General features: G+C 40.2%; 1 protein-coding gene across 3 annotated transcripts in view; it reads right to left on the reverse strand.

The window, feature by feature from the left end:
• Positions 1-14,392, reverse strand: part of MYOM1 (myomesin 1) — a 122,052-nt gene that overhangs the window by 17,609 nt on the left and 90,051 nt on the right. For all 3 annotated transcript variants that reach the window (XM_064481558.1, XM_031439130.2, XM_031439131.2), the window contains 6 exons: positions 8,347-8,503; positions 6,738-6,844; positions 6,573-6,617; positions 3,222-3,358; positions 978-1,122; positions 174-233 (listed from right to left, as the gene is read on the reverse strand). In XM_064481558.1, the coding sequence (XP_064337628.1) occupies positions 174-233; positions 978-1,122; positions 3,222-3,358; positions 6,573-6,617; positions 6,738-6,844; positions 8,347-8,503 (651 nt within the window). The remainder of the gene's footprint in view (positions 1-173; positions 234-977; positions 1,123-3,221; positions 3,359-6,572; positions 6,618-6,737; positions 6,845-8,346; positions 8,504-14,392) is intronic.

The raw sequence follows: 14,392 nt of genomic DNA on the forward strand, positions 1-14,392 counted from the left end.
TTTAATATTTTAAATCGATACATATTTAATAATAAATATGTCCAATTATTTTTATTTGCCAAGCCATTACTGATATAAGCAATAATATTCATTTTAATTTGTTATGGACTTCACCTTGGAATATTTTGTTCAAGAAATGGAAGCTCTTCTCTTTATTCACTACCCATTTTTACCTTGTTTCCTGATCCATTCTTGCCGCTGGAATTCAGCTTCTTTCTGGAGCTTCTTATAAACTGAAAATTGAAAATCAAGGAAGTATGAAGTCGAGTTGAGTGGTATAAACATACATGCCCGTCGCTGTGCTGAGTGATTTACATTCATTATTATGACACTCACACATCATGACCACCGTATTTGTTTTCAGCATTCACAGATGAAGAAAAAGGCTTAGAAAGGTTAAGTAGCTTGTCCAAGGTCATGAAGCCAGGACATAATGAAGCAGCATTGGCTATTGCAAATGTAGAGATCTGGCCAGCCTTTCCATTGCTTTATTAAATATACATTTTAAATCTTGGTGGCTCCCACACTGGCTTATGACACTTGACATACAACCTAATTCTAATGTATGATTGATTGGTCTGGCAGGCTCTACTTTTGCATATTTTTCTTTTTAATTTAAGTAGTTTAAGTACACGTTACAAAATAGTATCATAGTTTGTTTGTGAGACATACATACAGTCTTGGTTATACTGCAATATCCTTCACTGGAAAATTTTAGTTATAAATACTTTTTATTTATGACATAATTTAAGTGCAGTCTTGCCTGTGGGCCAATGATAACTCTGGTGTCTTTTAAAATTAATGTTCTACGGAATGAAATGCTATGGAAAGTATTAACCGTAAACTGTATTTTGAACACTGGAATCCAATCAAGAAATAATTCCTGCTACTGCCCACGTGACCACTTTTGTACGATGGAGTGTTTGCATTGAAGGGAGGAGCAAAGTCTTTGAGTTAATGTTCCCCAGAACGCTTACCATCACCAATGAGAACCAGAGTAGAATGACCCGTTGCTCTTCCATCTTGAATCTGGAAAGTATACGTCCCCTCATCCTCATCCTGCAGCTTTTCCATAAACATTTCAATGATACCAGTGTTTCGGTCAATATGCATCTTATATTTCTTCAACGTGAAGAGGAAAAGAGAGAAGTAAGTGAGACAGATATGATGACAGTAACCCTCACAAAACACACACACAAACGCCAAAGTATCATAGTTTAATAAAATTTCTTGTTAACATTTTTTTAACTGAGCAAGGTTTTAAAATCTTGTGCCCAGAAAAAGGAAAATGTTAAATGGAATATATGACCTTGACCAGAACTGATTTCTAAGAAGCCTGACATTTAGTTTTTTAAATATAAAGTTTTGTTACCCCAAATCACAAAATGTTATTTTTAGGTTTTCATTTTACTTTCTGGATTCCATTGTTTTCAATTAACAAAGCACAACTGTAAGCAGCGTGAGGGAAGCATTGTCTGGTTCACGGCTGTGTCCGTGGCATCTAGCACGTGCATGGCACACAGCAGCCAATTAATATACACCTGCTGATTAACAGGTGCATAAAAATGCTTCTAATGCAGTCGAAGCCCTTTTGTTCTTAATGAACCAAAATTGCCCTGTTCGGCTGTGCTTATTTTATCATATTCCTTAGGCAACTTTTTTCAACGTAAAGGTAAATCTCAGTCCTTGGCCATACAAGCACAAGCTCCATGACGGATCTGAATTAATGAAGGTTTCCTATGAAATGTCACAGAATGAAGGCTCAGGTCTGGGATCAACTCTGTGGTGCCATTCATGCCCCAGAGCTTTCCCTGCAGGGAGCCAGTCTCCAACTGAGGCCATGTTTTTGCTTAGCTTGTCCCTACCCTAGCTTGCTTCCCTCACCTCCTACTCCTGAGAGTTCTTCCCCATAAACCACCTGAAGGAGAAACCCTATTTCAGACTCTCATTCTAGGGAACTTGATCTAAGACAATAATTTCCACCCAATGAAATAGTATGATAAGAACCACTGTAATGACAATGAACAGCTCTTCAAGTTCTGTGTGTGTGTGTGTGTTTATGTGCGTGCACAGTAACATGCAAGCCTGTGTGAACATGTGTGCCTCTACACACACGTGTGCACGAGTGTTCCCTCGGTGGCTGTGGTGGCAGAGTGATGCCAATAAAGCTCTTCCTTCCTCTCCACTGGCCTCATGGTGACCACACAGAAGGTTCTGAGGACAGGGAGGAGACGCGCCACAGAGGACCCACGTGTGACTTGTCCCGGCTCGCACACCGTTACCGTACGAGTTGAAAGTGAATATACTGCTCACTCTTCTGCCATTTATGTTACTCATCCTCCCTCTCACTAATGAATCCTCAAATGGTTTAAAAACACATTTCGATGCAAGGAGAACAGTTGTTAATGATGGCCACAAACCACACCTCTCCCCCATCTTTTCCATCTCCCACTTACACCTGTGAGAACACAGGGAGGAGCCAGCGCGCCTGAACCTAAGTTGTTCAGTACCACCAGGCACCAGCCTGATCCGGGCTCTGCAGATGTCTGGGGAGGACACATCAAGTGCTGACACCGTAACTCTATCTATAAAAACTCTGTGTACGTTAAAGGCAAAGAAAATACTAAGGGCAGATATACACAATCACCTGTGTCAATAAGACACAAATTATACACACAGAAGTATAGAAAAAGACCAGCAAGTATATATGAATATGTGTACCAAAAAGCTGTAAGAATTTGCGATTTCTCCTTTCTGAGTCTTTAAAGCTTTTTACAACAAAGATTGATTTTTAGCCAGAAAAGCAATGAAAGATATTTTTACTGCATTTTTTTCTGAGCCATTAGAACAATTCTTCCCTTTGAAGAACCAAGACCCCACTGCAGTCTGTGATGTGAGTATCTGAGTTCAGGCAAGGGTGTGGGTCCCTTTGCCTTCCCAAGAGAGCAGCTTTTTTCATGAGGGACCAACTTCCTGATTTGCCTGAGACAGTTTTGGTTTATGACTGTTGTCCTGGAAAAATTATTCCTAGCATCCTCGTTCATTCTCAGAAGTGTCTCAATTTTGGATAATGTGATATATTTTCTTCCACACTTTTCACGTGTGAAGTGATTTACACTCCCCCACCCCACATCCAGTGGTTTTCATAACAGCTTATCTGCATTCTTCCCCGGCACATTCTGCAATGATATGTTTAGAAATCTAAAAAGTGTAAAACCTACCGGCCCTTCAAAAATTTCCTTGTCGTTAAATATGAAGTTGACTTTGGCATTGCCAGACAGCTTCTCAGCCTGCATCCAAAACCGGACTTGGCCTTTCTCCAAAATTTCAACTGCCAACTCCGATTTAACTGGGACAGCTATGAAAAATAAAAATAAGAGTAGTGATTATCCTGGTAACCAATTGTACTGACACAGATTTTTCCAACAAGTGGAAAAACCACAGAGATGGTGGTGTAGCATCTTGCTTCTTGCAAAGCCTGGAGGCAGTGAGAGTGTTATAGGGGAGAGGCTGAATATTGAGGGACAGAAAAACTGGGTTCTAATCCTGACTGTCACAGATGTCTTAACTGTAAAAATGAGGAAGATGGACTTACCTCCACACAGAAACAGTCCATGTCCGGGTTAGTGTCAGACTACCTGGGTTTAACCCCAGGTGCCAGCTGTGTAACTCTGGTCTAGCTACTTAACCTCTCTGTGCCTCATGTTCTCCATCTCTAAAATTAAATCCCCGTAGTAATGACCCTTTTTAGGTCATTGCGGAGTTTAAATGTCATATTCCGTTTAAGCATCCTATAAATAGCATGTAATAAGTGCTATAAATGAGGCTATTAATATTTTGGTGACTCTTTCTCCAGGGGTTTAAACAACACCCTACAACCATCAATGGTAAAATACATTTACACCTAAGAGGACACACCAAACAGGCGTGATTATATGTGCTTGTGTATACCTCACACACACAGTGTATACACACACACGTGGGATAATGACCAATGTCTGCCAATGACGAGATGTATTATGCAGGATGTTGTCAGTATTGAAATAGACTTCCCACCATCCCCCCCAAACACCTTGAATTCTTGATATAAATACATATATGTGTGTGTATATATATATTCAAATACTGCTTCACTGCACTCCAATTTAGTATTACTACTGGCAAGACAGACTAGATTATTTTCTATTTTTAGCTTTACATATTTTTATTTTTTCCTTCTACTCAGCCCTAAATTTCCTTGAGCTTTTTTTCTCTGGCAGTTTTCTTGCTCCAGCAACATATCTGTTATTTGTTAAGTTTAGGGCATATGTTTAGTGGTTTTCAAAATATTTTTGAAAACAGCTTAAAATAGGAGAATTTGCTGTGCCAAGGGATAAAGGAACACCACACTCTTTATGACACTCTGTAAGAAATGAGACCATTTAAAACCTTACAAAATCTCAAGAAGATGACTTAATTATGTGTCAGCGTTTACTAAGAGGAAGTGGTATACATGGAGAAACGGGATATGCAGCTTGGACCCTATCATCAGGTCTCTGAAAATATTCACATGGTGACCCGGCTGATGTCACAGTGGTGGGGAGAGAAGACACTGGAGATGTTATAGCTACAACGCTGCTTCAAAGGGCTAACGGAAGCTCCCTTGGGCTGGGAGTGTTACACTCACATGTTGGGGTTTTTAACACATTCTCGGATTCTCTCTGTGCCGACGCAAATGCCACACGGGGTCTCTAACAAAAGGGCCCCCAACAATCAGAGTGCTTAGGCTCACGCAGAATAAAATATCTCAGCGTAAACCACAGTGACAGCAGGCAACGCTGTCTTCAAGTCCATCCCATCACTGAGCCTCAGGGAAGCCAGCCGGGTGCCACCAATTCAGGAGGAACACCCCAACTTCCCTCTGCTCCAACCTCTGAGCTAAATGTGAATGCTGTCTGCACCAGCCGTCGCCGAGACACTTTGTCAGTGTTTACTGTCTGACGAGCTAGATTAGTAGGTGCTGCTGTTTCTCTCTGCTTGTACCGACGTTCGCCCATAGACAATGCGGACATTCACTGGCCGTGTTCTGCACAGTGATGGTCTCCTCCACTCCCTGCTTCACAGCCCTGGGGGCACGAAGGGAGGACAGCTGTGCGGCTGGCAGACAGCTCTTCTGCAAGTGGATTTTTCTAGGTCACTGTTCTGTTTCAATTAATATTTATATTTTTCCTGAACAGTTGAAGGGTCAACCAGTGCCCTGCTGACGATCTCTCATGGTGCCTCTCTAGGAGGGCTGCTGTAAGCGATTACAACAGCCATTCCCGGGAAAGGAACCAAGGCAACGGGGAACCTGGGATGAGCTGCTCAGGTTCACAGAGCACAGAACAAACAGAGTCCGGGCCAAACCTCTAACTTCCATACAATTAAAAGAATAACTTTAAGGCTCCGTTCATGTATTACCTTTCCAGTTTTATGGTGAAGAAGCTTACAGTGAGAAATGGTTCCCCCAAGAACTCAGAGCCTGCACCCTGCACGCACATCCCACAGGCACCCCTGTGTGCTTTGTGGGGAACAGCTGGTCTTGAGAACATCACAGCTGAGGCCAGTAGCCACCAACACCCGGCCTCACCATCCAATAAGCGTTCCTTGGGAACGTAAGAAGTCAGGCAGCTGGTTTCAGAGCAGTGTTTGTGTTTTTAATCACAGCCCTGTTGAGAATTTTGGGAAAGCTATAGTTCCTCTCCCTAGAAAAATACACATGTACAAACACACAAAGTTCTGCCTATTGTTTGAGGTCAAGTATAGTTTCCTGGGTTCCTAAAACTCCTGCATTAGTGAAGACGTTATAGTGTAGGGATTAAGGAGTGAAAAAATCCTTACTTTAAAAGAATGAGTGTATGCTATCACTTTCTGCTTTTTTCCAGCCCTAGGATGTAACTTTCTGGACGCCTCACTGCTTTGGCCAATGTGTACCAATCACAAGAGATCCTATCAGGCCAGTGGAACTTTCCGAGCTTCACTTCAGACTTCTTTCTCTTCTCTTAGGTGTCAGCTGTGGAATTTAATCTTTTATGTAGAAGGTGCTTTATTGAAGGGTTAGTAGGTAGTTCAGAGGGATTCTTTTTCTGATCAAGGGATCTTTTCCTAATTTTCCAGGAGTTTAAAATGGTAGGTAGTGTCTTTAGATTGTTTTTATTTAGAGGTCTGATTCTTCTATTAAGTGCTAACATTAAATTGCTTAGGAAGAGATTAGTTTGCCTTAAAGGCGTATGAATGAATGCATCCAGAAAAAAATATCTATATGATTCCAAAATATGTAGGCAAAAAGCGAAGAACTTAATTACCCAACTGTTACTCTAATGTAACATGACTCCTCTCTACCTAACAGAGCTGGGATGTATTTAAACTAACAGAGCGTGTTAGTGTTCTTTGTATCTCTGCAGAACAGTGGCAGAGACAAAAGCAGCCCTTTTGGAAAGTGCTTCTGCAGCTACCAGTGTGTGCTCCGCCCTGCGTTCTCAAGAGCCTCTCCTCCTCCATCAAAGCTGTCTAGTAGGATGGCTACACTCTGTCACTGTATTGTGGACACTTACTTGGGAACTTGTGTTCTTGGCTGAGAGCAAGCAAACGTTTCAGTTCTGTGGGGGGAGAAGGAGAACAGTTAATCCTTGAACTAAAACAACAGTCACTTGATTCCGGGCACACACTGAGAAATCAAAGCAGCAGCAGACTCGTGAATAGGCTGGTTTTTAGCTTACCTTCCTCATCTATCAGGTAGCTTGACGCTATTCCATCAGTGTCTGTTACGTCACAGGAGTAAAGGCCCAAGTCTTCCTCCCCGAGATCCTTGAAGGTCATTTTCGTCCTTCGGAACAGAATACTTTATAAGTAACAAGGCCGCGAGGGGTCTGCGAGCCCGTGTTCCGCCTGGTCTCTGGCACCTGCACTCGCCGCCCCCTGTACGTGGGGCCCTTGTTCCTCTCCGCCTTGTTGACTGGCAGCCTCCTCACTCCCGCTGCTTCTAGAAAGACCTTCCTGACCTCCTGCTGCAGGATGACGGTGATGGGAAAGGGAGCTGGTACAGATCTCTATTCCCAAGCTCTGATGCATATCAATGCACATGCTGAATAAAGATACTTTCAGCTGATCAGCCCTTGTTAGGGAGCCTGAAAAAAATTCTTCCCCAGGTGGCAGAACCTGCTGTTGGCATCTTTCGGTGCCTCTTTCATGTCATGTCCTGCACTTCCCTTTCCAGAGGTCATCACACTGCATCAGTATTGCCCACTGCATCACCCAAATGCCTCCACTGTATGCCTGTAGGGAGGACATCTGTTTTGTTTACTGTGGTGTCCTCCAGCATCCAGGACCTTGTCTGGCACATAATACGTGCTTAACACATATTTGTGGAATGAATGAATGAATGGGTCAGTGGTCTAGTTCACTGTGTTTTCTAACTTTGGTAAGACATTGCTAGTCAAGATAACCCAAACATTTACATGTTAGTCAAGTCAGTCAAAGAAGAATAATGTACAGTTTGATTGTCTTTTCTTTGACCAAAATCATGTTTTACTTCAAGGACTTTACAGCAATAGCAACAGCAAAATGTCTTTAAATTATATTCAGCATTTTCTTGCTGTTCTCCAACAAAATTACTATTTTTCTTCTTTTTTTTTTTTTAATATATATTGGGCTTCTTTGTAATTAGGAATATTTTGCTTTGCCAAGTATGACCCAATCTGGTTGGCATCATAGAGATAAAGAACTTGATAACTAAGGTGAAGTAAAAAGAAAACTCAGGATCTTGAGGGTGAAAGGAAGTAATAGGTCATAAAATTAATCCTCTTCACTCTTTCCCATTTTACAGAAAAAGAAATCTGAGGTCCACGGAAGTTAAAAGCTGCCCCAGGTCACACAGCCAGCTCCCGAGACTGGAACTCATCTATCCTGTACTTTCCATAGAGTTCTTTCCAGTGCATTGATGTGTCATTCATAAGTGGGGGTGAAAAAAGCAGGACAGCAAGCAGCAGGTTCTTCCTTACCCCTCCCCATAACTATCTTCACCGTTACTTTAAGATTTCAAAATTCTGTAGAATTCAAAATACTGAGAACTATCTTTTAGGCCAATCAAAAATTTTACTACATCATAAATGAGATAATATATGAAAAAACATTTAAAATGGGATACTGTGAAAAGTACTTTGTAAGGATTGCTATTTTTTTAAGCTTTAAACTGGTGATGACTTTTCACACTACCAGACATAAAATGTTTGTGATTTCATCCTATCACTTGAAACGGAAAGTACAGAGCTGCCTTCATCCTTCCGTCATGAAAAGGAAGCCCGCCATTACGGCTGGAACAGTGCGTACTTGTTGCCTTTGCTTTCAACCTCTAATCGTGGGGAGTCCTCAGTGGGTACGTAGTCTTTGGACCAGGTGAACTCAGAATTTGGAGCCATCTGATCACATTCGAAGTTCAAGGAAATGATTCCATCATCATCCACATTTACAACAACCTCTTTGGTTCCTAGAAGATCAAAAACAGGGCACTGATCTTTTCTGGTAGAAATCAATCAAGTAAGAATTCCTTACCTTGGGATCCTTTACTTCAGCCTTAATTAAGGTGGGGTCCTTGAGCCTGTGCGAGGGAAAAGGCCCCACTGCGACTGACATTCCTGCTACATTTCAACTTGTAACATGGCTTTCAGTGAATGTACCATGTTACGCAGGCAGAGCCAACACCACGAACAGTACTATCTGTTCAGGGCTGAAGAAAAACTGGTGGACCTGAACAATGGGACAGTTACAGGAGTGGGCTGACCATAATATGAAGGACAGGGCAGCCTCAGGGAAAAAGAAAAGTTGTATAATCCTCTTCAGAGCATAATTTATGATGTTTGCCTCAACAACACCCACATCTAAATAGTCACCAAGAGGGGACAGATAAGAGATAAAGAAACCAAGGGGCAACTGAAGGGGGAGAAAGTAGAGGGAATAAGAATTGCCTATATTCAAGTGTTCAGTCTGTAAATCATTTAAGAATGAAAGTTCTGCTGATCGGGTAACCATAAATTAATCTAAAGATGCCATTTAGGTTAGAACAATAACAACCTAGAAATGACTGTTACTGAACTGTGTAGAACTTTAAATGGAAATGAATTTCAAGAGATCCAGATGTTTCAAGAAGATTGGCTTTTGGATTTTAAAAGAAAACAATTAAGTTAATGTTTTGAGTTCTCTTACTTTGGAGGGTTCTAATAAATTAACACCTGCATTCAATATAGCAATTCAGAGTGTGTGATGCTTGTAAAATGTTCACTTCTACAACTAAATCCAGTTTGAGAGGTAAAATGCTCTTCTCAAATTGACATTCATTCGAATACCAATCTACGCTTGGTCTGCTTCCACACGTTAGGAAAAATACATTTAATTTCAGAGAGGTACAGCTTTATTTTTTAAAAAAACATAAAAAATCTTTCAATGGATACTTCCCAAGTGATGAAAGGTTTTCTCTGCTAGATTGCATCATAAGAAGCCAGTGTCCTGGCTGGCTGTCCAGTAAAACCTGTCAGGGGAAAAAGAATTGCAAAACTCCTCCCAGGCAAAGGGCAAAACAAACCAAGTGCCCGAAAAGAGTGATCAGGGACTTGAGGGTGTAGGCTCCTAAGCCTGGTAGTTGATCTAACCTGTGTCCTTACTGATAGCAGTATGTGCTTCAATTATAAACCTCCAAAAAGTGATTTTTAAATCACATGGAAAGCTTGGAGAAGACTAGTTCTGGGAGACTTTTTAAATATTAAAAAAAAAGAAAGGGTTATTTTCATATTTGACTATATAGATAAACAGAAATAACCTTGAGTGAAATGTCCGCCGTGTATTTACTAAGGGCTGTGTCTATTTCACTGCAAGTTGCAGACCAAAATGTTTTATTTCTATTCCTGATAACACATGACTAATCCTTACAATCCACTGCTACATAACAAATAACGAAAATAGTGCTCTTACCAAAACTCAAGAAAAAACTAATGCCTAAGAATGCTGAGATTTAGATGGTATGACAATACACAGTTAGCATGACTGAACTGGAGAGAGAATATAAACCGAAAATTTCCTGTGTATCTGTGTTGTTATGAAGAGGAAAGGAGAAGAAATGGAAGTCGACTAAACCTCTCTTGCTATTTGCATAATACCTATTTTGGAGGCATGACAGATTGTTCATATTAATCATTCATTGTTTTGTTTGTAATCCCTTTTAAAGGGAAGTGAATCATCCATGTGCCTGCTATTTGTTATACTGGAGGAATGACAAGTTTACAACAGAAAAAAATGGTGCTTAGGTTAAGAATCTTGATTTTTACTCAAGTGAAAGATTTGACTTTTCTGCAGAGGAGCGATAAAATGGAGAGAACATGAGCAATATATTAGCCTGGCTTTTCTCTCAATTCCACGGATAACCTTTGCACAGTAACACTTCACCCATATGGGATCCTGCCCTAAACCAAGAAGTAATGAAAGCAAACCTCTGAGGGCCAGTACTGATGTCACAAAGTCCATGTGCTAGTATCCCAGACATGCCCTGGAGGGTTCCACAGACTGTCACTAGGAAGCTATACTTCGTTTGAGATGATTCTAAAAAGGCTAGCTGGTTAGTTTGTCCCAAAAAAGAGAGGAAAGAAGAAGCTGAGGTCAGCAGGCACACGGAGGATAAGGTAAATAAATGGCAGCAAGAGAGGAGGCAGAAAATGGAAAAGCAGGTACAGGCACTATTCAGTAGATAAACAAATGGCCCCTCACCCCATAAGACATCACTGTATTGCAACACTGGGCAATAAATAAGGTTGATACTTATGGCTCTGAGTCACACAGAAAAAGGCAGGTAAGATTAAGTACATTGCATCCAAGAAGGGTGAAGGGTATGTACTGAAATATGTAATCTATTTTATAAGAATTTTCATCAACAGGTCTTAAAATGAAATTTTAAAGGATTGATGCCTTTGCAGTAAACGCTCAGGTAAATGGAACAACTGGGTATTGGAAACAATCTTTTCATGTTTCTGAAGGGCCAGACTTGGTCCCAAACCCAGACAACTTAGAGACTAGAAAAACCCTGCTTAGTTGCTGTCTCAATTGCCTCAGTTATTGAGAAGAGTATAGAGCTGTCTCATTTAATTATTCTGGAAAATTAATTTTTGTACTTGGAGATCTTTTGTGAAAATATGAAGTGAAACAAAAGATATTATTTTAAAGTCCCAGGCAGTATGTGTGTTTTCACTTTAACCTACAAGTTTTACATCATTACATTGTAGCTGGGGTCTCATGTAAGAAATGTAATAATTTATACATTTAGAAAACAACATGGCATTTTTTTGAAAGTCTTAGATCAAATTTTGTGACTTGAAATTGTATTATTGCCTAGAGGGGGCAAAATAAGAAGCAGGGACTAGGTGGAATGTCAGCTAGTATCAGAGAGTTTTGCTCATCTGTGAAGCTTTTCTTGATTAATCGTATCAAATCAGGACATGGTAGGCAATATCTATAGTGAGTAAAAGAGAGGCATGAACATTTCCTTAGTTTATGCTCACATAATTGTGGCTATGATGGATGCTACTGGCTGATTTATTTAAATAAAGGGAAAAATAAAAAATAATTAAAGCTATCTTTGACACTTCTGTTTCAAAAACCAAATGCTCATTAAGATGAGCATTTGATTAATCTTCATCTTTCAGAAAGTTGCACTGGTTGTTTATTTTATCAAGAACAAGATTAAATTCTACAAGGGCAGGAATTTGGTTTCCATATTTTCCGTACATATTTACATGTGCCAGGGACTAGACTGAAAAAACAGATTTAAAAGAGAAATACCAGTTTAGAATTGCAATGTTTATTTAATTGGAACTTATCTTACTAGAGCTTCAGCATAAGACCAATGTTGTGATAAACACAAGATGAAATAAAAATACCAACAAAGAAAACATTCTAGCTGCAGTGTGTTTCCTACTTAATTTCACGCTCAGAATTCAAAGCTTGATTTCCTCGCTGTCAAACGATGATGCTGTCAACTGGCTGAAAGTATCACTCTAAAAGTGATCATAATCTCAAGCTTTTGAAAAACCAAATTCACTGAAAATAATTCAACTAGTTATCTAAGCATATTTCTTGAGCTCCATAACTATTCTCATTAGAAAATAATGTTTAGTCAAAAATAATCTACTGTTACAAAGAAAGAGCAGTTTAAATATATAACAAGGTTATTGTCTTAAAATGATCAAGGCAACAAGTTACAGCTTGTTCCCTATTTGTCACAAGAATTGCAGTGCTAACGCTCTCATGGTTTTTCAATACGGCTTTTCAAATTCAAAGCCTTCTGTTACTGTTCAGCTTTAATTAATTTGTTAGCATCATTCTTTGAATAAAGGTGTTTTTAAAGAGTGACTTAGTAGACCAAGTATTTTACAGTAATACCTATAACGGGAAATGGAATTGAAGTTGCCTTTGGAAAAAAAGGTAGACTCTTCCCATGTTCTGGGTTTATAGAGAAAAAGGCAATTAAAAAAAAATACTTTAAACACATTACTTGGGACAACAAAGAATAAAGGTGAGGAGTTTAAAACTGAAAGACGTCTCTTGGAAAATTTAGAAGTAGATAAAACAATTTAAAAAATGAGCTCAGAGTGTCTTGGATCTGAAAAGGAAGGACACTGGGTCATAGATTCCTCTTCTGCAATGAAGAAACTAATTATGTTGCTTTGGAAAGGCCATTTTTTTGACATATTAAAATCGAAGAGGAATTAATAGCAGTGTTCCTTCAATAAAGAGATCCTGGATACATCATGGGCAAAAAATTCTACTGAGACTTTACAAAAGATACATGATATTCAGATGGATGGTTCTTTATATAAACGCTCTAGGAAAACCAAGAGCAATGTAAGGGCAGCGTTTCTAAGAGGCCCCAGGCTAGTCCGCACCACCACCTGTGGAGATGAACCTGGCGCAGGGTCAGAGTGGAAAAGGTGCAGCGACAACATCCTCAAATTTTCTTATTAGAATGTCCTTTGCCCTGACTTTTTGCCAAGCACTGAGCTGCTGTCAGTTCATGGCTGAACTCATGAATGTCTAGAGAGCCACGCGCTCTAAGGTTGTTTAACATGTGATCAGTATGGTTCCGATGCTTAACGGGCAGGCAGCAAGTGTGATGTTCTGCTGTCAGAGCAAACATTCCCTGCGGACATTCTCCTCTGGATGAAGAGTCATCTCACTTTCCCACAGAACTGGGCTGGAAACGTGAACCAAAATTTGCCAGGATTCAGATTTTCTCAAAAACAACCTTTGAATCTACTTAAGAACATGAAGAATTCAGTTGAGAGCAGAGGAGATTTGGCTATAGAAAATGAGATCATTTTGATCTGAGAAGGATTTAAGAAGCGTTGTCTTTAGTCAGCTGCCCCGACCCTAAACAAATCCTTAATGTGGATGCAGAAGGATTATTGGATTAAGTGGAATGGCATTTTAATGATCCCTCCAGACTTGCCACCAACCCCAGTAAGTCAATGGCTTAAGGTATGGCCCAGGGCTAAAGTGAAATTTTTTGGAAATTAACTCCATTCCACTTTTCTTTCCCCTTCATAAAATGATATTTTTTTAAAAAAAAGATAAAATTTAAAAGTGGGAATTCATCTTCCCATACATTTCATAATCTGATATGTAGTCTTTTACATCTGCATTAATAGGTCACTTTTTTTCAGGTTTTATTATTTGTTCTGCGTGGTGCATGTGGGCACATGCACGCGTGTGCATCGTGTGCGCATGTGCGTGTGTGGTATTTAAAAAACTGGAGCATGGGACAGAACAGAAGCAGATAGAAGTGAACTAACGTAACCACTGGAGGTAACACCGAGCTCCGCTATGTAACAGGACTGCTGGCTGACCCACCACTCTGGGGCCACATCGTGGCTCCACTGAGCCCCTTATGGCTCGCCCTTCATAACCAGGGGGTTCACTACGATGTATTTAGGGTTAAGTGTACACTCTGTGGCTACAAAACAGAATCACATTCACGCGCCAGAACATGGTAGTCACTCATTTTTTTTTTCATCTAATAAACGACTATTATACACCAGGTGCTAGGCTCCTGGCGCATTGAGAGAAAACACAGCTCCTGTTCTGAAGGAGCCCACAGTCTAATGCACAGTTCACAAGCCTGGCTTCATACTTGAATTACCCAAGGAGCTAAACAAACAAAAACGAACCTATGCCCAGCCAGGGTTATAGAGATTCTGATTTAATTGGCCTGGAGTAGAGTCTGGAATGGAGTCAATATTTTCAAAAAGTTCTTGGCATGATTCTAACGTAATGTACACTCTAGGCTGAAAACTACTTTCCTAATGGGTGAAAGAGAACAGTGAGCAAATGCAAGTGA

This window comes from Camelus dromedarius, chromosome 32 (genome assembly GCF_036321535.1).
Source record: "Camelus dromedarius isolate mCamDro1 chromosome 32, mCamDro1.pat, whole genome shotgun sequence".
Taxonomy (NCBI): Eukaryota; Metazoa; Chordata; class Mammalia; order Artiodactyla; family Camelidae; genus Camelus; species Camelus dromedarius.